Source organism: Mixophyes fleayi, chromosome 3 (genome assembly GCF_038048845.1).
Source record: "Mixophyes fleayi isolate aMixFle1 chromosome 3, aMixFle1.hap1, whole genome shotgun sequence".
Taxonomy (NCBI): domain Eukaryota; kingdom Metazoa; phylum Chordata; class Amphibia; order Anura; family Limnodynastidae; genus Mixophyes; species Mixophyes fleayi.
Genome location: NC_134404.1, coordinates 245,319,185 through 245,346,138, shown reverse-complemented (window position 1 = coordinate 245,346,138; position 26,954 = coordinate 245,319,185). Strand labels below are relative to the sequence as shown.

Here is a 26,954-nt window from a genome sequence, read left to right as displayed (position 1 = left end):
CACTAAACAACTGTCATAGGCGTGTTTCTACAGAAGTTACATATCGGAATGCCTCTATGGATTACCTAGTATTCTTCAACTTGAACTATCCATATAACATAAAAATATTGTATCAACCCAAAGTAACTATCGGCGTATAATACAATTTGCGCCTTTTTCGCTATTTTCGTCACGTCGAATAATACGCACCCGTGACATCTCCGATGTACTTTAGAGACATCTTTCTACACAATCTTCCAAACAATCACCTCCTACCACTACAATACAGGACAGGGTGTCCCAGCTTTCACGCTTATGCGTTCCTGCTAAGAATCCGTGAGCGCTACTCCCGCGATTCTTTTGTTTGACAGGGTTCTATATTACCCAGATTTCACACACCCCTTGACAAAAACCGCCAAGTATCCAAAACTACCTCTCCAAACCTATTCTGTAGACAAGGTGTAATTATTATGTGATTTAAATGATCCCTAATTATCACACAACTTGCAAATTTGGTTATGCAAAAAGTCCTAATTAAAATATAAATTTCCACAGGAGAAGTTATAACTAAATTTGATTCTGGGGATTAAAAAGGAAGGATTTTCTCCTGAGTATCTGTCCCCCCAGTCCACAGAATCAGATTGAAACTATAAATATAACCGCTAAGTAAACACAAGTCCTTCCAACTACCCTGTATTATAAGTGAAGACAAAGCAATAGCCATCTTAGTACACCTAAAAATACAGAATTGTTCAACAGATACATACAACTCCCGTTATTAAACGTCTATTTGCCAACACATTATGAAAATTAAAAATTAAAAATCATAATCTAGATTCGCTGTAATTAATTATTTATCTTTCAGGACACAGATGAAACAATGTTACTTGTCAAAACCGCTTTCTAGAAAAGGCGTACGGTAATATCACACAAATATTACCACCTTTGTTCCCGCCCCTCTATCAAACAAAAAAAGTTTACAATATAACAGTAATTTCACCACTATATCTTCAAAAAAATTATATAAAAAAAACAGTTCGGGCTGGGGCTCGCCATTGTAAAAGTATATTCCTTTTCTCCTTTTTGGGTTACAATCTCCTTAATATACTGGCAAATATATGTATGACCATTTAATACCGTTAACAACTCCTCGCAAAAGGTATTTCTGAATTAACCCATGAAATATAATTTTTATATTTCTTTATATCAACAAGTTTCAAGAATAATCACGACAAGATATAGGATTTGTTTAAAGTGTGTTGTATTATATTATAGAACAATAAACAGCGTAACAATATTGTACACACAATATAGATTTAGTGCAATATATATCATACTTATTGCCTGTAATATAGATATATATGTAATTGTGTGTATTTTGACTAACTATTGTCTAAAGGTGTGTGTGTGTGTGCATTGTGTAGTGAAGGGGGGGGGGGGAGAATCCATACAGACCACAAACATACCTCACTTAAAGTCTAGCGGCCATTTTCAAGCACATGGTTTCAACCAGTTCAAACTACTACACTTTCTATGCATAAACCAACATAACCTGCACTTTCTATGCATATCTAACAATCTGATCACTTAACCACAATCTGATCACTTCCTAATCCATCACTTTCTATGCAATGTAGTCACCATCCAAAATGGCTGACTTGCCATGCTTGTAGGCCCACAAGGCCTACTAAACAATTACAGTTACTAAACAATGTGAACTCAGTACAGACACATTACTCATTACAAGCAGTATTTAGCCAATCCACCACAAATAGCTCTATAATCAGCAGTAAACGCACAATGTCCACTGGCCAATTTTAACACCTGATATTTCACACATAGCACAAACGTCTCCATTCCCAAAGCCTAACAAATCGATCCAAATTCAAACACAAATGCTATCATTTATCCCAACCAGGATCCAGACTATGTATAGTACAGCACTCCACAAGTCACAGCACAGCATTAACTATGTATAAACACAAATGCTTTCATTTATCCCAACCAGGCATGCATTTATGTAACTCTGTCCATATAACTCTGTCCATATCAATCCAATCAATCCAAACTTTCATTCTCACTTAAACTTTCATATCACTTACAACAAATAATCATTCATTCTTATGTCCTCCATTCAACAACACATTATAACATGCTCACACTCACCTTTCATGTCATGCACACTCCATACTAGTCAGGGCCTAAGTAGGCCTGTTCACCTAGAAGCTACATTACCTATCAGTCCGAAATCCAGCATGGAGTAACATGTCCAGGCTAATTTCTTTGTCTACTAAACACCTCTTGTGGGCGGAGTCTGGAAGCTTGCTATAGGCTTTCATATGTTAATTACTGGCCAACTGCTGAAATCCAGATTATCAAGTATTTAGTTACCACCCACAATCACAGGTGGGGGGCAGAATGGCTGATTTTGTGCAATTCAACTGTGACTGAATCTCTGTTATATATTATAAAATTAAGCATAAATAATATATTATTTATGCACTCTTTATCAATAAGCTACATATGGCCATACATTTGTTGTCTGGATTGGGATAAAAAAAACTCCAGACAGAAGAGGTGGATTTTTTGGTTTTCTGACCAGGCATGACGATGGGCTTTTTCATCCCATGAACAACAACTGTTTCCCCCCCTGGTGGCTCATTTAAGATAACCACATCAGCATCCTCCTCGTCAAGTTCCTCCTCAGCGCCAGCTACATCAATATCCTCCTCCCGGTGTACAACATTCACACCTTCATTAGCCAAATCTGTAACTGGACTGTGGGTGATCCTTCCAGCATATGCAGAGGGCGTGCTGCAAATGGTGGAAGGAGCCACCTCTTCCCGTACAGTGATGGGAAGGTCAGGCTTCGCAACCACCAACACCCTTGGTCTTGCCTTGGGGGATTTGTGATGCCATCTCTTTAGAAGGCAGAGTTGTTTGCTGTGTTGTTGGTGACAGCTTAAGTCTCTTAAATTTTTTAGAGGGGTGGGGAGGAGGAGGGCTTAGATCCTTGGGTGAAGCTGAACCACTAGTCCTGAACACGGGCCAGGGCCTTAGCCGTTCCTTGCCACTCCGTGTCGTAAATGGCATATTGGCAAGTTTACGTTTCTCCTCTGATGATTTGAATTTTCTTTTTCTACTAATTGTAGTGAACTTTGGCTTTTTGGATTTTACATGCCCTCTACTAGGAGATTGGGCATCGGCCTTGTCAGACGACGTTGATGGCATTTCATCGTTTATGTTATGAATAGTGGCAGCAGGTTCAGCATTAGAAGGAAGTGGGTCTTGATCTTTCCCTACTTTATCCTCCAAATTTTGATACTCCATTATATGCAGCACACATTATATTACAGTACTATTTTTTAAATACTGCTGGAACAGTGAACAATTTTTTATATATTGCAGTATTAATGTTTCTGGACTGCAAGAACAGTGAACAATTTTTAATAGATTGCAGTATTAATGTTTCTGGACTGCAAGAATTTTTTTTATACTTTTTAAAAAAAAATATATATTTTTTTAAATGATTTTTGTATAATTTTTTTAAAGATTTTTTAATACTTTTAAATTAACTATGCACTTAGCAGAACAAAGCACAGGACATAAGCACCACTGGACTCAGCAAGGACAGAACACTGGACTGATGCACCACTGGACTCAGCAAGGACAGAGCACTGAACTGATGCACCACTGGACTCAGCAAGGACAGAGCACTGGACTGATGCACCACTGGACTCAGCAAGGACAGAGCACTGGACTGATGCACCACTGGACTCAGCAAAAGCAGAGCACTGGACTGATGCACCACTGGACTCAGCAAGGACAGAGCACTGGACACAAGGACAGAGCACCACTACCCTACATACCCTCCCTCTTCCCTGATGTCAGGCAAAATGAAGATGGCGGCCTCAAGGTGAGTATTTATGACATCCGAGTCTCGCGAGATCCGACGCGAGACTTGGATGTCATAGCCTCGGTTTGGATCAGTTTGGCGCCCGGAAGTTCCCGAACAGTGCTCGGATCCGCACTGTTCGGGTGGGCTTGGATTAGCGGAATCCGAGCCCGCTCATCCTTAGTTGATACTGTGAGGCAATTCAACGCTAGTGCTAATGTAATACTATGGAACAATTCCCTGTATAGGTATGTTTCCTAATTAAATCTGGCTCCAATATGTTTGTATTAGCAGTGTCTCACTTGCTACATTTCAGGTATATTAATGTAAGTCAAAATATAATGCTCACCAAATTCATTCATATGCATGTATATATCCTTTGTACATGGAGTTTTAAGTGTTTGTTTTGATGTTTGGGGGCAGGGTGTGCCCTTTTCTGTGTTGCCTTTAACAACCCTACTAAATGAAGTTGATCACTGGATACACCTCACCGTGGGGCATACATGTCCCATATTTCTGCAAAGCATGTTCTCTAATCGCATACGGATACAGGAACACCACTGGACTAGTAAATGGCCATCCTGACAACTATATATAATAATATACCCCGAAAACAGGGTATACAAGAGAAATAGGCAGCATCTTGCTCTATAGCTGTTATTTTAGTATATGGTTTGAAAAGCTGGCAGACCATACTTGGACTTTTAGTCATTGTTGCCTACTCTCCTATTTATTATTAATTTTTATTTATAGGGCGCTACTAAGTGTCCGTAGCGCCGTACAGGGACAAACGAAATTACAATACGAGGAGAGACAGCACAGTACAGTAAACAATAAGCACAATAACTCTGAGAGCTCAAAGCACAGCTAGGGGTGGGGGAGGGGAGAGGGGATGGTCTGCATACGACGGAGCCCAAGAAGGACGGCACGGATGACAGGGAGCCCCCCCAGGGGGGAGAGGAGGAAATGAGAGGGCACAGGGGGGGAAGAGAGTCCAAGAGGAGGAGGGAAAGGTAGCTGGAGAGCAGAGTTAAAAGTGGTGAAGACAGGAGGAGAGGGTGACCCTGCTCAAAGGAGCGTACAATCTAAGGGGTGGGGTAGGCAGACAAAGACACAGGGGAGAGAAGGAGGAACGGAGGATAAGGATAAGGGAAGGGGAATGAAGGGGTAAAGGCATAAGAAAGGTAGGTAATTAAGTGGAAGACTGGAAGGCTTTAAGAAAAAGGTGGGTTTTTAAAGCCCGTTTGAAACTCGACAGATTAGGGGAAGTTCTGATGGAGGGAGGGAGGGAGCTTGTTCCAGTGGAGGGGGGCAGCGCGGGTGAAGTCTTGGATACGCGCGTGGGATACTCCTATATTTTGGGGGAGTGCTCCCTGACTCCCGGGAGTGCAGGGCAACCTCCCGAATCCTGCCACATCCTCAGTGTAGTGGATGGGGTCATCATCCTGACCCCATCCCCTGCTGTAATAGGGCAAATTGGTGTAGTTTAGCAGAGGCACGGCATCTAATGATGATGTGCGTGTGGTCATGCCCCATGACGCAGCATCAAGATCTCCCCAAATTTGGCAAGTATACTTATATTTCCATAATAACTTGCGCAACCTAGGTTGCCCAAATTTGCATTCACAGTTAATCAATACACAAGAAAATTTAGCACAAATGCTAAAGCACATTCTATAATTAAAAAAAGTTGCATTTCTTGTTTAACCTGAAGAGTTAACAGTCACAGTAAAGGCAAAATAAATGGTTTAATTATTATGGCTTAAATTATTATGTTAAGGAATGTTAACTTGTTTAAGCTACCTTGCTCTGTATCTGCTTTATCAATCTTGCAAGTTTTCCTATATTCAGATACATAGGAGGTGATGAGCTTTACTGAAAAACCTAATATTGTGTTTGTGCATCATTTTGTTTTGACTGGTTTATCCTAATAATGTGTGTGTTTTTGTTAACTATTGTCATTGTATATTATTTGGGAAACATAATAATAAATAAGCTTACTTTCAAAATCTCTAATGGAATTGCCATTCGTGAGATATGTCATTATGACTGCGTGTATAAAAATGATAAATTCAGTTTTCAGAATTAACACATATATTTGCACAATTTTATAGCATGAGGGTGACATTTGGGGGATAAATATACGTTACTTTGGTAAAAGTTGACAACTTGTCTAACCTGGACACATTTTTAATAAAATAATGAAAACACCATGAAGTGGTATTGGTAAAGTGTATTGATCATAATGTATTTACTACTGTTTTATAAAATAGATAAGCCCAAATTTGCAAACAAATGTGTTGGAACTGGTAAACATGTACTTGTAACACATATGAATAAAAATTTGACATAACATACAAACATGGATTCAGAGAGATGATAATAATATACAAACGTCCAAAGCAATAGTACTAATTGCAAATAGGTACATTCAAAACAAAATGGTATAGTCAAGAAGGCCTTAATTCATGAAGTGTAGTTTTACTAATCCTCTGAAACAGGAGGACACAAATAATAACGTTCCATGTTCCCACCAAGACAAATGTTGGGGGGATAAAACGCAACACACTACCTCCAGTAACTTGCTTTCTAAGGAATGAATCTAACACATTCCCTATAAGCACCTGAACTACAAGCTTCCTCACAGATCGTTTCCCTGCATACTCGATGAAAACAAAATCACCTGGACTCCTCTTATCAGCTTTCCTTTCTTTCTGTTCTCCTTGTACATCCATAGTTTTATTGTTCTTGACCAGAAATTAGTGTATTTTCACATCAAGTGATAAGGAATATGGTCTGTATTCTAAAAACCTTTTCCTACTGACTTAACACAGTGAAATTGATGTGTTTGTGGCAAGGAAGATATTTCTTCCCATTTCTCATTCAACATTACACGGTTTTCATCATTCTGCCCCCTACTAACAAATTGGATTTTAATATGTTGAACATTCTTATGGCAACTTGGTAGAATTCTATGGCACTGTTAATTACTGTTCTTACTAGGTATGGCCTCCATATAGCTCTTTTAATTGTGCCACTAATTGTAATTCTTCCATCAACCACACCCTTTCCATGACTAGTGGCAAAGAAACGCCAAAAAACTGTGACATCACGCTCTTCTTTCAGAAAGTAAGATTGTAAAACAGGAACCTTTGTTTAAGCAGTGATGGTGCACCGTCACTCAAACAAATGATTATGTTCAATGTCATAATAATTATTGTACATCCTTGTCCTTGCCCATTACCCTTTAAAATATATTCAGTGAATAGGGTAACTTGTTGAATTTTGTAATTTTCTGCTAAATCTTGTTCAAGCTTTTGACCCTTTAGGGGGAATTCAATTCCCCCCGAATTAGCATGGCGTTAAAATTATTACCTTTATTACGGTAATTTTAAGCCGGTGTTGAAACTACCATAATAACGATAATTAAGCGCATTATTACCGCAATAACGGTAATAATGTGCAAGCCAATTGAATTCCCCCCTTTTTTATGTTTAATAAATGTGTGAACACAAAGTGAGGGTACTTGTGATTCCGTTACCTGCATGGTGTGATTCCGCTACCACAAAATACAGCCTAAGAAAAAATCTTAGGGCCGTCTCCTTTCAAAAATTGGTTTGCATTTAGAAACCTTAATATAAAACTTAATTTCGTGGTGATATCTCAAAACTTACACATATATACACATATATTTTCATTGCTTGATATGCACATAAATAAAAGGCCGCCCATGTATTTTTTTATTTTTATTTCCATGGACACTGGCAGTTTAAAGTGTGAAGATATGAAGTACTGTACACAAAAGAAAATCATTTTCCTCTATTAACCAAATATAGCACTTCAACTGATTTAATTGCGCCAAAATCTTGTATCTGGGTTGTATTGTTTCTTAAATTTTTTGATTTTATGCAATTGCCCCTGTTACTGTGGGAGTCCCTTGCATGGGGGCTTGGGGTGGACATATCCTTTAAAACATTTTTATTTTTTGTTGCAAAATGACAGAACAATTAGTAGCACATACCAGAAACGTAGAACGTTATGTACTGCTTATTTTTCATGATATAAGAAAGCCATTTTGTTTTGCCTAATGCCTTTAAATAATTTTATTAATCCTATTGCAAGCACATTTTTTCATATCCAGTATGATAAGTCACTGAGATTTTGTTATTACCTTTACAATGTACATAATGTACTAAACTTCCCAGCAACGATACACTGATGGGCGAACAGCATTTAAATAAATATTAAAAAACATTTTTTTCTGATGAAATAATGTGTATTTTTTTGTTGACTTTCCAGGCGAAAGTTTTGTATGAGTTTGTCGCTGAACCTGGAAATAATGAGCTGACTGTGAAAGAAGGGGAAATTATCACAATTACCAACAAGGTGAGAAAAAAGCAACTTTTAATATTTCTACTTTAAGCAGAGCAGATGCTTCTCATTCAGTCCATCATTCTCTGACTTTGAGGTGGTTTGCCAGACGTAAATATGACACAAACAATAGACCATTTTCTGTTACTTTTTTGTAGTATGATACTTTGTTCTAGTCTGCTTAGTTCATCAAGAAAGCGGACATCTCAAATAAGGAAGTTTGTAGTAGACTTTATTCCACAAAGACACACAGAACTTTAGACCCTTTGTATAGATATGTCTAACTATACTTAAATTTTCAATATATCATTTAATGTATGTATTTGTTCTTCTAGGTGTCTACTATAATTTTTCACTCTCTCACGCTCACCCTCTCTCACTTTCTCCTAATCTTTCACTCTCTCACATTCTCACTCACTCTCTCTGACTCTCACTCTTTCACTCTCTCAATCTCTCTTACTCTCTCATTCTCTTACTCTCTCAATCTTTCTCACTTTCTCACTCACTCTTTCTCTCTCTCTCACTCACTGTTTCTCTCACTCTCTCATTCATTGTTTCTCTCTCTCGCTCTCTCTCCACGCGGTGAGAGAGAGCGAGCGAGCGCGGTGAGAGAGAGCGAGCGAGCGCGGTGAGAGAGAGCGAGCGCGGTGAAAGAGAGCGAGCACGGAGAGAGAGAGATGGCACATGCGCTCTCTCTCGCGCTCCCTCGCTCTCTCTCTCGCGCGCTCCCTCGCTCTCTCTCTCTCGCGCTCCCTCGCTCTCTCTCTCTCGCGCTCCCTCGCTCTCTCTCTCTCGCGCTCCCTCTCTCTCGCTCTCCCTCGCTCTCTCTCTCGCGCCCTCTCTCTCTCGCCCTCTCTCCCTCTCCCTCACGCTCTCTCTCCCTCTCCCTCACGCTCTCTCTCCCTCTCCCTCACGCTCTCTCTCCCTCTCCCTCACGCTCCCTCTCCCTCTCCCTTGCTCCCTCTCTCCCTTGCTCCCTCTCTCTCTCGCTCCCTCTCTCTCTCGCTCCCTCTCTCTCTCGCTCCCTCTCTCTCTCGCTCCCTCTCTCTCTCGCTCCCTCTCTCTCTCGCGCCCTCTCTCTCTCGCGCCCTCTCTCTCTCGCGCCCTCTCTCTCTTGCGCCCTCTCTCTCGCGCCCTCTCCCTCGCGCTCTCTCTCCCTCTCCCTCGCGCTCCCTCTCCCTCTCCCTCGCGCTCCCTCTCCCTCGCGCTCCCTCTCCCTCGCGCTCCCTCTCCCTCGCGCTCCCTCTCCCTCGCGCTCCCTCTCCCTCGCGCTCTCTCTCCCTCGCTCCCTCGCGCTCTCTCTCCCTCGCTCCCTCTCTCTCTCCCTCTCTCTCTCCCTCTCTCCCTCGCTCCCTCTCTCTCTCTCCCTCGCTTTCTCTCTCTCCCTCTCCCTCGCGCTCTCTCTCCCTCTCCCTCGCGCTCTCTCCCCCTCTCTCTCCCTCGCTCCCTCTCTCCCTTGCTCCCTCTCTCTCTCTCCCTCTCCCTCGCGCTCTCTCTCCCTCTCCCTCGCGCTCCCTCTCCCTCGCGCTCTCTCCCTCTCCCTCGCGCTCTCTCCCTCTCCCTCGCGCTCTCTCCCTCTCCCTCGCGCTCTCTCCTTCTCCCTCGCGCTCTCTCTCCCTCTCCCTCGCTCCCTCTCTCTCGCTCCCTCTCTCTCTCGCTCCCTATCTCTCTCGCTCCCTCTCTCTCTTTCGCTCTCTCTCTCCCTCGCTCCCTCTCTCTCCCTCGCTCCCTCTCTCTCTCTCGCTCCCTCTCTCTCCCTCGCTCCCTCTCTCTCTCGCGCCCTCTCTCTCCCTCGCTCCCTCTCTCTCTCGCGCCCTCTCCCTCGCGCTCTCTCTCCCTCGCGCTCTCTCTCCCTCTCCCTCGCGCTCTCTCTCCCTCTCCCTCGCGCTCTCTCTCCCTCTCCCTCGCGCTCTCTCCCCCTCTCCCTCGCGCTCTCTCTCCCTCTCCCTCGCGCTCTCTCTCCCTCGCGCTCTCTCTCCCTCGCGCTCTCTCTCCCTCGCGCTCTCTCTCCCTCGCGCTCTCTCTCCCTCGCGCTCTCTCTCCCTCGCGCTCTCTCTCCCTCGCTCCCTCTCTCCCTCGCTCCCTCTCTCCCTCGCTCCCTCTCTCCCTCGCTCCCTCTCTCGCTCGCTCCCTCTCTCGCTCTCTCACTCCCTCGCTCTCCCTCTCCCTCGCGCTCTCTCTCCCTCTCCCTCGCGCTCTCTCTCCCTCTCCCTCGCGCTCTCTCTCCCTCTCCCTCGCGCTCTCTCTCCCTCTCCCTCGCGCTCTCTCTTTCTCTCCCTCGCGCTCTCTCTTCCTCTCCCTCGCGCTCTCTCTCCCTCTCCCTCGCGCTCTCTCTCCCTCTCCCTCGCTCCCTCTCCCTCGCTCTCTCTCCCTCGCTTTCTCTCCCTCGCTCTCCCTCGCTCTCTCTCCCTCTCCCTCCCTCGCTCTCGCTCTCGCTCTCGCTTTCGCTCTCTCTCGCTCTCTCTCGCTCTCGCGCTCGCTCTCTCCCTCTCCCTCTCCCTCGCTCTCTCTCTCCCTCACGCTCTCTCTCTCCCTCACGCTCTCTCTCCCTCGCTCCCTCTCTCCCTCGCGCTCTCTCTCCCTCTCCCACGCGCTCTCTTTTTATTTTTTTTAATCCTATTTAGGTGCAGCGCGGGATCCTGTAAAGACCCAGCAGAGTGAGTAGGACTCAGCTCTGCTCACTCTGGATCCCAGCGCAGGTAAGTGAAGCCTAGCGCTCGCTTATCCAGCACCTCTGCCGGCATTGTTTAGATTTAATGGCCATTAGATAAACTTTATTAAATAAAGGCTGCAAGTAAAGACACAGTAGAAGGGGCACAGAATAAGTCTCTATAGAGCTTATCCGGAGGAAAGACTGTGTAATAGAGGAGGGGGAGCGAAGCTGCAGCAGCCTCTCCTTCCCCCGCCGAGATCAGCTTGCCGGCAGGTCCCCGCTCCCCCCCCCCTAACAGGAGGCAGTGTAAAGGAGCAGAAAGCAGCACTCACGCTCGGGAGAGGTGAGTCGGCTGCAAGGACAAGACGCGCAGAGCTGGGCACATGTTTGAATGGCGCGCGAATAGCGCTCCTATGCGGCCATTGGTTGATGGGGCCGGTGAGCGTCGGCAGGGAGAGAGGACAGCGCCAGGAAGGGGAGGAGTGTGAAGCAGCTTCCTGCTTCTGGTCTTCCCGCGCAGTGAGAAGGAGAGATCACGCTGAAGCGTGCAGCACTGTCCGGATCCCTCTGCTCTGCCTCTCCTCCTGGGATAACATTCTCTGACTCAGAAATCGTTACAGGCCTGTATGATTTGAGTGCATTTGAGGAGTGTATATTGTAGTTAGATGGTCTTGTGAGTTATTTCATGGGGGAATTTTCACAGACAATTCTATAACAGGCATTTTTATTATTGGGAGTGGTGCTCTCTCAGAGACTTCCTAGCACAAGACTCTTCTATTTTGTCGCCTTAGTTTGTCTGCATTTCTTTTAACAATTATTTTAAGAAGCAGGACAATGGCGGAGAAGGGGACAGCTAAAGGCAAGGGTAATTCTGTGCCTGCTGCAATGTTTTATACCTGTTCAAAATGTAACACAAAACTTTCTGTTGGCCACACAGACCGAAACGCCCTTTGCGCAGCTTATGCTGCAGACGCTCAGGGGCGAGACAACTCAGCCCAGGAGGGATCTTCTACAATGGTAGAACCGCCCTGGATGCAGGCCTTTTCTTCATCTATGGAGAAGCTGACGGACGTGATGCTGCGGGTAATAGAGGTACGTGAGAACACTACCCCACTTACACTTGCAGGCAGCCAGGCTGACGAGAATGCCTCCGCATCACAAGCAGGGTCTACCCACAGGGAAGATAGGCCAGTATCTATTTCCCAGAGGGGTAAGAGGGCCATCACTGATGCAGGTCTGGACATAGGTCAGCTCTCTGATCTCTCCTTAGCAGAGGAAGGTGAGGTAGATATTGACACGGAAGGGGAGGCTCTCTATGATCCTGACTCTGGCTCCACGAGCGTGGATAGTCTTATTTTGGGAATCAGACATGCCTTAGGGTTAGCTGATCCAGAGCCGGTGGCGCCTAAGGGTATCTCCTTATTTAAAAGACCGAAGGCACAGTTAGCAATATTCCTGCATTCTCCAGAAATGTTGGAGATTATTTCTGAATCTTGGCACAAGCCAAATAAACAGTTTATGATTCCGGGAAAATTCAAGTCTCTTTATCCTCTGCCCCCTAAAGGAAACAGTAAAATGAGAGACTTTACCTAGAGTGGACACTCCGGTAGCCCTTTTAGCTTCGTCTTTGGCTATCTTAGTCCAGGAGCGGATAACCCTTAAGGACTACACTTATAAGAAGTGTGATCTGACTCTTCGCTCAGCTTATACCGCTGTGGGAAGTTTATTTAGGCCTAATATGGCTGTGGTATGGGCCAACAAGGCGGTGCAGATGGAGGCTTTGATTAAGGGCCTTAGAGATAACACTCCGCGTACAGAGCTAGTAAATCTAGCAGAACATGTACTAGAAACTTAAAAAGTATGTAGCGAATGCTGCCATGGATGCAGTTTCTGTAAATGCTAAGGCCTCGGCTCTTATTGTAGCAGCTCGTCGTACCCTATGGTTACGAACTTGGTCAGTAGACGCAGACTCTAAGAGAGCTTTAGAGAATTTACCCTTTGACGGACTAACTCTATTTGGGGCGGAGCTCGAAAGGGTTATTCAGGAGACCACGGGAGGAAAGAGTACTGCTCTACCCACGGTTTCAAGAAGACCCCGTCAGGGTAGATTTCGTTCCTTTCTGAGTTTTTCCCGGGAGGGAGGTGCCTTTAATAGAGGGCATTCCTCAGCGTCTAGATCATCGGCTATTAGAGGCAGAGGAGGTAGAGGTACAGCAAGGAGAGGTTCTGCTCGTCCAGCAGACAAACCCTCCGCGTGACATAGTTCTTCAGGGGGAGCATCAGGTGGGGGCACGACTTCTTCAATTCAGGGATCAGTGGTGGGAATCCACAACGGATCTCTGGGTTCGAGGAGTTGTGTCCCGGGGCTATGTCATAGATCTAGCCCACTCCCCTCCACACAGATTCTTCATCACTCCTCTCCCCTCTTGTCTCCTCAGAAGGGTGGCACTTCAGGAAGCCATTCAACAGCTCCTTTCTGCGCAGGTAATAGTTCAGGTTCCTCCTCTACAAAGGGGGCAAGGTTTTTATTCAAACCTCTTCCTGGTGCCAAAACCAGATGCATCCTTCCGGCCCATCCTGAATCTTCGGTCTCTAAACAAGCAGCTGAAGATTCAGAAATTTTGCACGGAATCCCTTCGCTCTGTGATAGCAGGGATAGAAAAAAGGGGAGTTTTTGGTATCATTAGACATCAAGGATGCCTACCTGCATGTCCCGATCTGGGAAGGACACCAGAGTCTCCTTCGGTTTGCAGTAGGAAAGGCGCACTTTCAGTTCAGGGCACTCCCCTTTGGCCTGGCCACCATTCCCAGAGTCTTTACCAAGATCATGGCAGTCATGGCCGGTCTATTGCGCAAGAAGGGCATAACAGTTGTCCCTTACCTAGACGACCTTCTGTTGAAGGCACCGTCTGCGGTCCCTCTATCCCAACAGATTCAGACTGTTATGCAGTTTCTTCAGAGTCACGGTTGGGTGTTGAATTTACCCAAGTTATGGCTGGTGCCAACTCAGCAGATGCACTTCTTGGGGCTGCTTTTCGATACTCAGTCTCTGAGAGTTTATCTTCCAGCAGAAAAAGTGTTAGCTTTGCAGGCAAAGACCAGATCCATGCTGAGGAAAAGGAGTGTCTCGGTTCTCAGTTGCATGAAGCTCCTGGGGACAATGGTCTCGGTATTCGAGGCAGTTCCTTTTGCTCAATTTCACTCCCGTCCACTTCAGGGAGAGATCCTGCGGAAGTGGTCAGGGTCTCAGACGAATTTGGACAAACAGATGGTTTGTCTGTCCACAGCCACAAGGCTATCTCTTGTCTGGTGGACGTCCCGATCCAACTTGGAGAGAGGCCAATCCTTACAGGTATGGTCTTGGACTCTAGTCACAACAGACGCCGGTCTGTTGGGATGGGTGGGAGCAACAGGAACCCTGAGGCTTCAGGGTCTCTGGTCCCCTCAGGAATCACGCCTTCCAATAAACATTCTGGAGCTCAGAGCAGTGTACAATACTCTGATAGAAGCACAGGAATTTCTAAGAGGAAAACCTCTTCAGATTCAGTCCGACAACGCCACCCCGGTAGCGTAAATAAATCATCAGGGGGGCACTCGCAGCGTGGCCGCTATGCGAGAGGCCAGACGCATACTAGCATGGGCAGAACATCAGGTCCCCAGGATTTCAGCCATTCACATTCCGGGGGTGAAGAATTGGGAAGCAGACTTCCTCAGCAGACACACCCTTCATCCTGGGGAATGGGCTCTAAACAGTCAGGTATTCTTTCTACTGGTGAAGCGTTGGGGCCGTCCGGAGATAGACCTGATGGCGTCCAGTCTGAACCATCAGGTGCCGCGCTACGGCGCAAGAGCTCGGGATCCAGCGGCAGAAATAGTAGACGCAATGTCGGCCCCTTGGCAGTACCGGATGGTGTACATTTTCCCGCCCATTCCAATGATTGCGCGGGTGCTAAAGAAGGTGAAGAGGGAGAGTGTTCCCGCTATTCTAATAGCTCCATTTTGGCCACGCAGAGCGTGGATCTCAGATCTGCTGTTATTAGCAGGAGCTCCTCCATTCCGGCTTCCCATGCAGGCAGATCTTCTGGTTCAGGGTCCATTCCTTTACCAAGGTTTGGATCAGCTGGCTTAGACGGCCTGGCTATTGAAACCCTAATACTTAAAGCTAAGGGTTTCTCTCAAGAGGTCCTAAACACCATGATTAAGGCCAGAAAACCTGCGTCATCTTCCATTTATTACAGAATGTGGAAGACGTATATCGTGTGGTGTGAGTCTAAGGGATTTCATTCTTCTAGATTTAAGATTTCCCGTTTCCTAGATTTTCTTCAGGAAGGTGTTCAGAAGGGTTTGCGGCTTAGTTCCCTCAAGGGGCAGATATCCGCCCTTTCTGTCTATTTTCAGAAAAAGATTGCTGAATATGCAGATATCAAGACATTTTTGCAAGGAGTTTTGCGCATACAACCTCCTTTTTGTCATCCTGTTGAGCCCTGGGACCTCAATTTGGTTCTTTGTGCTCTTTCTAAACCTCCGTTTGAGCCTTTACAGTCTGTTGACTTGCGGTATCTTACGTGGAAGACAGTATTTTTGTTGGCAATAGCTTCAGCACGAAGAGTGTCTGAGCTTGGGGCGCTTCGCTGTGACCCTCATTTTCTTATTTTTCAAGCAGACAGGGCAGTCCTTCGGACCAAGCCGTCTTTTGTTCCTAAAGTGGTTTCTAGATTCCACCTAAATCAGGAAATTGTTGTCCCTGCTTTTAAGGCAAAGAGGGATTCTTCAGAATGGTCTATGCAATACTTGGATGTGGTGCGAGCTCTACAATGCTATGTAGATCGTACAGCTCAGGTCAGAAAGACCAGAGATCTTTTTGTTTTATATGACGCCAAGAAAAGAGGATGGCCTGCTTCAAAGCAGTCTATTGCGCGGTGGATTACGTCCACGATTCGTGAGGCTTACGTTTCAGCTTCTCTAGCAGTTCTGCAGACTTTAAGGGCACATTCTACTAGGGCAGTAGATGCCTCCTGGAAGGCTAGGCACGGCGCGTCGGCAGCACAGTTGTGTAGAGCGGCGACTTGGTCTTCCGTTCACACATTCACTAAATTTTATAGACTTCAGGGCTTTGCATTGGCTGATGCAAGCTTTGGTCGCAGGATTATGCGTGCAGCTGGTCCAGAGCATTCCCACCCTTGAGGAAGCTTTGGTATATCCTCAATGTCTCGCAGTGTCCCCCAATGGCAGGGAAGAGAAAATAAGATTTTTACTCACCGTAAAATCCATTTCTCTGACTCCATTGGGGGACACTGCGCACCCTCCCTTGCTCTTTATATAGTTCTGTGTGTGAAAATTTTGATTATGATTCTTTATTATGAAGACCTGTCTAGGTTATGTTACCTCCTTCACTCTTGGTTAGTTAAAACTGATGATCTCTCTGGAGAGGAGGGGCATAGCAGGGGAGGAGTCCAAAGATTTAACAGTTAAAGTGACAAGAACTCCTCTACTATACCCCAATGTCTCGCAGTGTCCCCAATGGAGTCAGAGAAATGGATTTTACGGTGAGTAAAAATCTTATTTTACTCGCTCTCGTGCTCTCTCTCGCTCTTCCTCTCGCTCTTCCTCTCTCTCTTTCACTCTGTCACTCTCTCTCCCCCTGTCTCGCGCCATCTCTCTCTCCCTCTCTCGCGCCATCTCTCTCTCGTGCGCTCTCTCTTTTTTCTCTCTATCGCTCACCATCTCTCTTTTTTCTCTCTATCGCGCACCATCTCTCTATCGCGTGCTCTCTATTTATTTCGCTCGCACGCGAGAGAGGGCGCTCGAGAGTGCGTGGGCACGCTCTCTCTCATGCTGTTTTTCTTGCGCTCTCTTTCTTTCCGCGCGAGAGAACGCAAGAAAAACAGCGCTCTGTGCGAGAGAGGACGCGCATGCCCACGCTCTTAAGTGCCTGCGCTCTCTCTCTCGTGTCCTCTCTCGCTTGCTCGCCCTCTCTCTCTTTCTTTCTCTCTCTCCACGAGAGAGAGAGCAAGCGTGCGAGAGAAAGAGAGCGCTCTCTCTCTCGAGCGCGCTCTCTCTCTCGAGCGCGCTCTCTCTCTCGAGCGCGCTCTCTCTCTCTCGAGCGCGCTCTCTCTCTCGAGCGCGCTCTCTCTCTCTCGAGCGCGCTCTCTCTCTCTCGAGCGCGCTCTCTCTCTCTCGAGCGCGCTTTCTCTCTCTCATGCGAGAGAGAGAGCAGGATTCTACACATAATTTTCATAATAAAATCTGTACTTCAAAATGATGATGTATTTTTTATTTTTGTATGCTAGTTTGCATAGTCTTGAATCAAATGCATAACAGGTGTAGAAACATTATGATTAGCCCAATATGGCATACCATTTTGAAAACTAGAAAGCCTACCGCATCAAATGATGGTAGCCTTGAGGTTTTTTTTTTTAAGCCAGGATGGGGAAGATGTGCACATTATAACCACCCCTATTATGACTTCTTAATGTTTTCTGTGGTGCAGGGTATTATTGTCTGGTGATCACTAGATGATAACTATTAAAGGGGCACATGATTTGAAAGAGGGGACTTCCTTCAAATGAGGGTGCCCCAGAGAGTCTGGGTGCCAGGATGGGGGAAATAAAGCACTTTGAGGGCCCTTACCCTCTGGCTCTTCATTATCCTATGGGCAGTATGTGAGGAGATGGGGCTTGAATACACTCATCGTGATCACATCCAATATTGATCTTTATATCAAAGGCATTTTTATGGGTACTATGTAACCTTGAATTTGATTTTGACTGATCACAGTTTGGATTAATACATATTAGTCTCTCTTTACTTTAGCAGGATGCTGACTTAAAAATATTTTAAATATTCACTGTACTGTACTAGTGAAGTAAATTGCAAATTCGTGCTGCACAGAACATGGCAATGTCCCATTCTTCCCAAGTTACTTCCTCAGGAGTCTGCAGCCATCTCCAGAATTGTTTCTTCAGGGGGTAGGTTAAAATATTGACTATTGGGTAAGGCATAGTGCAATACAATTGAAAATCCTCTGGTTTTGAACATAATGGGCCTGAGTCATTAAGGAGATTAAAGCATAAAAAGCAGTAAGTTTGCACCTTGACAAAAGCATGTTCAATTGGAGGGGAGGTATATTTAAAATGTGGGGACAGATTTATAGTTGGGGTAGGGCATGACCTAGATCAACTTTTAATTTCAGTGTAAAATAAAGCTATTAAGTATTTGTGTGCTACATGAAAAAGCAGCCAGTATTTTCCTTACATGCAAAATAATAATCTAATTTGCACCCCTTGCATTGTAACATGGTTTGTCCTGGAGCAAATTTACTCCTTTTTTTTTGCTTTTCTCTCCTTAATGACTCTTGCCCAATGTGTATATATTATAACAATCACTTGTGCAGCTGTTATTTTATAATATAAAATATCTATGTGAGCAGCAAAGAACTTGCTAATGACTCACTGATAAGTTAAAGACGTTATTATGCTTCTAGTTTTGTGGAAATTGAATTTATTGTTAGAATTGATATACTATAGTGAAGTTTTGAAGGTTATAACTGCAGTAGTAGTTGTAACATTCAAAGCTGCACAATTTCAGATCAACTGCGGTTGACGAGACTGCCATTGGTTTCATCGTCCTTTAGCGGTACAAACCTTCTGTTGATGTGCCCTAATAATAAAAAACTGTGTGTTCCTTGCACCCTGAACTTGTATGTATAATATAATAATATGTATGTTAATGTGATATTCTTCTTTGCTCTGTGAATCTGTGCAGGAACACAAGGGGCCCTATTGAAATGTTGGGGTTATAGAAGCCATTGTATGCTTTCTTGATTAAGCAAGGTGTACAATATCGAATGGTAATGCTCTCCTTTTCGTTTAAGTGAGCAATAGTTACTATGGATTGTAAAATATAAACTACCCTTTTAATTGCATTTAATTGCTATGTTAAATCATTAATCACTCTTTGCAATACTTCATTTAGCACAGGTAAGGTGCATCCATTCTATCCATGTGTTCTAGCAATAAAATATGTTGAAATAAGTTCACTTTGAACCTTTACCAATTACATTGAAGTCATGTGATTTCTCTGAATCAATGTATGACATCTAAATTATGTAATACGTGATAAAAATAGAACAAGATGGCAAAGCTGTCAGATGCTTTTAATTCAACATGACATAATTTCTCGACAAGATATGTTCACTCCTTGTTTCATCACATGAACTATTCACACAGTCAGTTTATTACTATCTCATACATTTATTACTGAACAAGAAGAAATCAGCATCCAGTCATTCATTGTTTAGCACAGCCTAATAAAAGCCTATACTAACAAAAGAGGACCTGACACCCTGTAATTGTTTAAGTTATGCTGCCTACATGCCCTTTTGTGGGTAATCAGACACACAAAAACTGGCATACCTGTTTTTTTATGTATATGATGTTTGTTGAAGAACCTATGGTCTTTTGCAGGATGTTGGTGGGGGATGGATAGAAGCAAAGAACAACCAAGGTGAACGAGGTCTCGTTCCAACAGATTATGTTGAGGTGAGGCACTTCTTCACTTGGCTTTAGTTTTCCACAAATGTATGGTAAAGTAATCCTTTCTCTAAGTCATGCAGTTGGTAAGTCTCCCTAACTCTATTCTGAACCTCCCACTATAATGTAGTAAACTATAGCAAGTTGTGGGGATAGGCTAGAACCTATGTTTTATTTGAATTTGACACTGGAAGGCCTATCATTTCCTGGCTTCAGGAAAGTGTGAAGATGAATTTTATTTTTCAACAGCAGGGGCTGCCTAGCAAATTTTAGCCAGAGGCTCAGCTCATCAGGCTATTAGGAGCATTATAAAGAAAAAAAAATGCAGGTAGCTCACCTAGCCCAAGGTAGCCTACTATGGGACTGGCCCGGGGGGCAGATGCCCCCTGCCCCCCAACTCAGCCAGCCCCTGTTCAACAGTATGTGTATGAGAATGTGATTTAGCCCATCAGAGGCAAAAAAAAAGACTCTGTGTAAACTAAAGCATAATTTATGTATCTGCTCTCATTTTAAAGCATTAAAAGATGATGTAAATTTTCTTTAAAATGGTGATAAATTAAATCCTTATGCAATAAATGTCACACATTTTCTTAGTTATTATTAAGTCAGCAACATGGTCATATGACAAAGAGTTGATAATAATTATACATATATCAGTAATGTGACCAGAGCTAAATAGTTATATTGCAATAACAAAACAGCTAACATATATATCTCATTGTTAACTGTTTTGATATCATAATAGCAAAACCCTTAACAATTCGATAATAAAGTTATATCGTAATAGCGTCACAGCTAACAATGAAGTGCTGACTGGTTTTTCAGAAGATGATGGGTAGGATAATTTAAATAGAAACTAGGGAAATAATCAAGAGAGGGGGGGGGGAAGGATCCAATAGGACCTGAGAAAAAGAAGAAAATGGGTTATGCATTTTTGCAATTTGAATTTTCTTTCATTTTGATGAAGAGAAAATTGCTGGCTGCGTTTTATCTAATTTCTGGCGAGTCGTCATCATCCATGATTTCCCATGTATCCGACTCCCAGGCTTGTTCATGTGTGTCTTTCAGTAATGCACAAATATTTTACAAGGTCACTATATAATTTTGTAACCAAACCTTTCATGGAGAACTACCTCATTCAGATGGTTTCAATGGTCATAACTGATAATTTAGGCAATCGTGACAGAGTTGTAAAAATTTTTGATTTGGAGAAACTGACGTTTTTGTTAGGAATTTGTGAATGTAAATCCGAGAGTGATTAACCACTCATAAGATCTCTCAGATATCTGGTTCCATTCACCAGCCAGGGGCCATCGGACATTATCCTGATTTGATTTGTTGAATATTTGAAATATGGAGGAGAGTGATGGGGCTAAGGAGAAGGTTTATTTTGCATGGTTCCAAATGGAAAGAGTGTTTAATGATGGGATGGCCAGTTAGTGATTTACGGCGAGGAGAGGGACTCGCCCTTTAATGATTCTGCCTCAATTTTAGGTACAGACTTTAGAGGTCTTTGGAGAACTCCACTGGATACACTCAGCGAGTTGCTCAGCCAGACAATAACATTTATTATTTGGAATGCCCAAATCTCCACCCGGCGACAAGCATCGTAAGGTGTATAGTTTAACTCTTGGGCCATTGTTTGCCCATATTTAATATTGCTGTGCTGAATTGACTTAAATATTTTGAGGCAGACTTTAAAATTGGAGCGGCGGAAAGAGATAGAGGTGCCTAGGCAGAACATTGTTTCACAACATTGATAGGTCCTATCCAGGAAATAAAATGTTGCCTCCATTAAAAAAGCTTCAATTGAGATCATATGCAAAGTGGCAACTATCTTAATATGTATGCCAGTTAACAACAGTAGCATTTGGTTGGTTTATCCCAAGCATACGTCACATACACTTATGTCCCATTTACACCCATGTTTCTAACCATTTTATTTTATTTGCAACAAATGCATTTGCTATTAGGCATAAATAAAATTGCTAAAACTTCTTTAATACAGCAGAAAAAACTTCCTGTCTCATGTACAAAAATGTACAATAAAAAATGAGTGTGGTCTTATGATCTGATCTCCTGATAGTGGTACCAGATGTGTTTGGATGAACACGAATTCTGCATAAAAAAGGGCTCAATGACTAGCGCAAAGATTAGAGGTGGTAGGGGACAGCCTTGTCTTGTGCCGTTAGTGATACCAAACAAGGAGGAAGTCAAATCGTTTACTGTTGTGGAAGCTGATGGTGTTCGACATAAGGCCAAATTGTCCTATAAAAATTTTCCGGACAAACCCATAACAAGCATTCAAAACTTGAAATATGAATAACCAGAATATATGTCTGAAGGTTTTCTCTGCGTCAAGTGATAACATTAAGGCAGGACATTTCTGCTTGTGGATGGAGCGTATGAGGTTTGTGTTGCCCGAGGCCTGACATCCTGGAACAATACCGACTTGATTGTGGTGTATCAGGAGAGGACAAATTCTATGTACTCTATAAGCTAAAATTGTTGCGTAAATTTTAACATCTGCATTTATGAACGATATCAGCCGGTAATTTGAGCACTGTTTGGGTCTCATCCTGGTTGACACATTTGCTGAGAATGGAGACATAGGCAATATAATGTTTCATAATAATTCTTAAATTACTTGATGATTGCGGCCAGTTCACATGTTATTAATCCCCCATTAATTTGATCTGGCGTGAGGAGACGACTTAAGAAGATCGTGGAGGATGTATATACCAGCATGATCTGTTCATGAAAATGGAGTCATGCCTGTCTCAGTTACTGAATATGTCAGTGTTCAGGATGCAAACAGCATTGCAATTCGTCAGCAAGTTTGTTGCGGCACTGAAAAGTATGTGTAGTCTTTAACTGTTGATTTTTTAAGTCTCCAGGTGTAACAAAGATTAAGGGGTATATTTACTAAACTGCGGGTTTGAAAAAGTGGAAATGTTGCCTATAGCAACCAATCAGGTCCTAGCTTTTATTTTGTACAATGTACTAAATAAATGATAACTAGAATCTGATTAATAGCTATAGGCAACATCTCCACTTTTTCAAACCCACAGTTTTGTAAATATACCCCTAAGTCTCTAAAAGTGGACCACAGAAATGAGTAAGTCTCTCTGGGTGGATCATCTGCTTTGGCCTGAGTTAAATGTATCTGGTCTAGTTTTGAATTTATAATAAAGTTGAAATTAGGGCCAGGCTGGGCTGGGGGGCTGAAGGACATCCGTCCCCCTGGGCCAGTCACATAGTGGGATACCTTAGGCTTGGTCACTGGGCCATCTGCTTTTTTTTTTTCCTTTAAAGTGTTCGTAATAGGCTGCTGAGTTAAATCTTGCCAATGGGATTTTGATTGCCTGTATGAGTTTAAAAACAAAAAAGTAATTAGTTATAATTTTACACATAGGTGTTTCTCTTCTGGAATTTTAAACACAGCCATTACATTCCTCATTAGAAATTCCCCTTCAAGGCCCACTTTCACCTCTTGATTGCTGTTCTGTAATTTCTGAAACAATAGTAATTGTGAGCATTCTCAAAAGGTGATGTCAATCAAGGTAGTTTGGAGCATGTTTCAACCTGCACTTATACCACTTTCATACTGCCGCCCCGGCAATATCCCAGGTTTTTGAAGCCGGGTTTTTGCAGGGGCTCGGAGCGTTCCCAGCTCAGAAACACCATTCATACTGCACCTTGGACCCGGGGATTTCCCGGGTTGACCCCATTCATACTGCACAAGTCTGTGCCCTGGCAATTTGTGGGAGTCATCACCAGAGCACTTTTCATTGGCTGAAAGCTGGAATATGAAAAAAAAAAAATTCTCTCTCTCCTTTCTCTCTCTCTCCTCTCTCTCTCTCTCCTCTCTCTCTTTCTCTCCTCTCTCCTCTCTCTCTCTCCCCTCTCTCTCTCTCTCTATCTCTCCTCTCTCTCTCTCGCAAAAACCCGGGTTGCACCATTCATAGTGCAGGCAACCCGGGTCCAACCCGGGAATTACCCCTCGATAAAACCCGGGATTTTTCACTTGTACCATTCATACTGCATCAAGACCCGGGTCGTTTGAGCTCGCCCCGGGAAAAACCCGGGATTTTGGTGCAGTATGAATGGGGTATAACAGGTTCATTCTTGCTGAGTCTGCACTGTGGTAAGTCAGTCCTCTGCTATCTGTTTTAGAGTGAAGGTGTTCTGTATCAGAAGATACCATTATACTAGAATGTTTTTTTTATTTGTTCCCGTGGTTATTTTGTGTTTAATTCTAATGTTGTAAAAGAACCTTTTTTTTTTTTTTTTTTATATAAATCTTTTTATTTCAAATGACAAATACATTAAATCAAACATGACATATCAGTTACATATTCTAATGTTTTCAGATACAGTTAAAATATTCAGAACAATTTGGCATTAGAATTCAACATCAAATATAACCATTTGACTGGAAAATTACCTTACTTAAAGTTCTTGAAAACAATGTAAATATTCTTATACACATACACTTATAAATGCAACTGTTTGATATGAACTATTATCAACAGATAAACACATCTAAATCAGGGGAAGAAGATAAGGGGGGGGGGTATTAGTTGTCTTTTAGCAAGATACCAGATAAAGAGTATTGGACAGATCTTTATCTAACTATCAGAGATCCGTGTCTTTAGGGATTTTTAGAAATTTTAGAAGGGTCGAGTTAAGTTATCTGGTGAAAAGCATGTTCACCTGGCATTCCCAAATTCAGAGTAAATTAAGGTTTCTGATTCCAGAGTTTTAGGTTTTGAACTTTGGAATCCAACCGAGTTAAACTGTCGCCTTTTATCGAACTAAATTTCTTTTTTTTTCTTTTAACTTAATTGTCTGAGTAAATACCAGGTAGTATTTTCAAACAGTTTAAAAATATTTCGCTGGACCGCGGGCTCCAGTAATTCGATATAAATGCCCCATTTTTTTGTGGAACCTCATCCCACCTTTTTCTATACCTGGGAGAGTGGCTCTTCTGTCCAAATATATAATATCTTCATTTTGAGCATTCCCAGAGTCGGAGCTACTGGTGACGTCCAATATCGTAAAATCAACTTTTTTGCTACCGTGACAATCACAATTAGAGCTGCTATAATATCAGAGGATGGTAAGTAATCTTTCCAATTTCTAAAGTTAGCCAGCAGAAGAGGTTCTGCTTCTAATGTAACCTGTGTCTTGAAGTGTAATTAATATAATTCACAGTCTTGTACCAGAATCTCTTAACCTTCCTGCAGCCCCAAAAGTTATGTAACCAATCCACTCTTTGGGACTTGCATTTCTGACAGAGACCAGTCTCCCCTTCGACCATAAGAAAGCGGCTTGTTTGTGGGATATACGCTCTATGAACTACCTTTAAATGTATTTCTTGGAGACGAGCAATAGATAGTGATTTCCAAATGAATTCAAAGTGACAAGTTAAAGTAAGTGGATCACTTTTGCTGGGAATATCTCTTTGCCATGCATCAACTGCTCGTTTCCAGGGGGTTGCAAGCTGTGTGAATATTAAATCTGCATATGCATATCTAATTTTAAATTTAGCAGTTTTCAAAAAGGTAAGTAAGCTTTCTAGAGCATCTGGACTCCCTGATGATTTTCTTGGATCTAATATTGAATTTGCATAATGCCTGAGCCTGAGGTACATAAAAAATTGCGAATTTGGTATTTCCAATTTTTCCCTTAGCTGACTGAACGTATAAAGTCTACCCCCATGATTAAATATATCTTTTATCGCCAGTATCCCACTATCTCGCCATGCCAGAAAGTTGATGTTCTCCAAACTAGCGTGAAACGCTGGATTACCCCAAATCGGAAGGTACTCGGTAGCCCTGAAGCCTCTCTTGTATTTTTTATTGATATGAATCCATGCCTTATATGTATCTCTGAAAAGAATGTTTTCAGCAAGTTGTGGAGGTAACACAGACTTAGGCAAATGTAATAGTGCAGCCGGGGAGTATGGGTGGAACATAGCATCTTCCAAATTTTTGTCAGTGTAACAGCTACGTTCAAAAAGCCAATCAATGACATATCGAAATAAAGCCGCACGTGTGAATGAGTTTATATCTGGTAAGCTAATTTCCCCCTGCGCTTTTCCTAGAATCAGTTTGCTTCTTGGTATACGTGGTTCTTAGAATGGCAGATAAATTTGGAGAAATATTTTGTGCAAGTATGTGTGTCAAACTTATTTAAACCTATAGGAAGCATTTGTATTGGGTATGATAACTTTGGAACAAATGACACTGTTAATAACTGCATTACGTCCTAGAAGGGATAGTGGAAGGTCATGCCACTTAGTTAAGAGTACTGTGATTTTTTTTAATTATAGATGGGTAGTTAAACTCGTATCATTTTTGAAGTCTAGCAGGGATATAAATTCCTAAATATTTAACTTTAGCATGGTGCAGTGTGAACTGCGATGTAAGAAATGAATTACTCATTATGGCCTGTACACCTGACAATGGAAGTATTTCTGACTTATCAAAATGTATTTTTATATCCTGCAAGGGAACTTAGTTCCTGGATTACACTCAGAATAGCAGGTATTGATTTCTCTGGTTTAGATACCATCAACAGCATATCATCTGCGAAAAGAGCTAGCTTAGCTTCTTGATTCCCCACTTTTATACCCATATCTTACTTTTTTTCCCTTAATGCCACTGCAAGAGATTCCAGTGCCAATGCAAACAATAACGGGGATAGCGGTTATCCCTGCCTGGTGCCTCTTTCCACCTTGAACGAGGCTGATTGAAAGCCATTAGCTAGCACTTGTGTACTAGGGTTATGATATAAAGTTATTAAGGTGTTGATATATTGAACTGGAAATCCAAACTTGTGAAGGATTTTAAACAAATGATCCCAAGTTACCAGGTTGAATGCCTTTTCAACATCTGAGGAAAGTAATAAGGCTGGGTCATCTCTCTCCGACCCCTCCAAAGCATGGAGACTCATTAGAATCTTTCTAACATTAGTTACCGAGTGCCGCCCCCATATAAAGCTTGTTTGTTCCTTGTGAATTAAACTTGGTAACAGGGTTTTTAGCTGCTCTGCCATTATCTTCGTGAATAATTTGTAATCCACATCTAGTAGTGAAATGGGTCCTGATAATCTCAAGTCTCGTCCCGGTTTAGGGAGCACTTTGACAATGGCACTATTAAAATATATTGGGATTTTAACCTCTGAGAGTACCAGCAGAATCACAATTCTGTCTTGTAAGATTTTATAGAATTCCCCACTAAACCCGTCGGGGCCTGGGGATTTAAAAGATTTCAGTTGTTTAATTGCCCTTAGAACCTCTTCAGAGGAGATAGGCAGAGTTAGGGCCTCTGCTTGCGTCTCAGTCATTTGAGGTAAAGATATTTTATCCCATAATCTGTCTCACGCTTTGGGATCAACAGGGTCTTGAGAGTATAATTTAGAGTAAAAGGAACTCAGAGTCTGTATAATTTCTGGCCCTTGGTATTTGATGGTTTCATCTTGTGATTGTAATGATGAGATATTACTGTTAAGTCTACTC

At 42.9% G+C, this 26,954-nt stretch overlaps 1 protein-coding gene across 3 annotated transcripts in view; it reads left to right on the top strand.

Annotated features, from left to right (window-relative positions):
- SNX9 (sorting nexin 9) overlaps window positions 1–26,954 on the top strand; it is a 220,193-nt gene that overhangs the window by 83,426 nt on the left and 109,813 nt on the right. For all 3 annotated transcript variants that reach the window (XR_012689719.1, XM_075203369.1, XM_075203370.1), the window contains 2 exons: window positions 8,174–8,260; window positions 19,364–19,438. Coding sequence is in view for 2 of the 3 variants with exons in the window: in XM_075203369.1 (XP_075059470.1) it covers window positions 8,174–8,260; window positions 19,364–19,438 (162 nt within the window). In the remaining variant the exon portion in view is untranslated. The remainder of the gene's footprint in view (window positions 1–8,173; window positions 8,261–19,363; window positions 19,439–26,954) is intronic.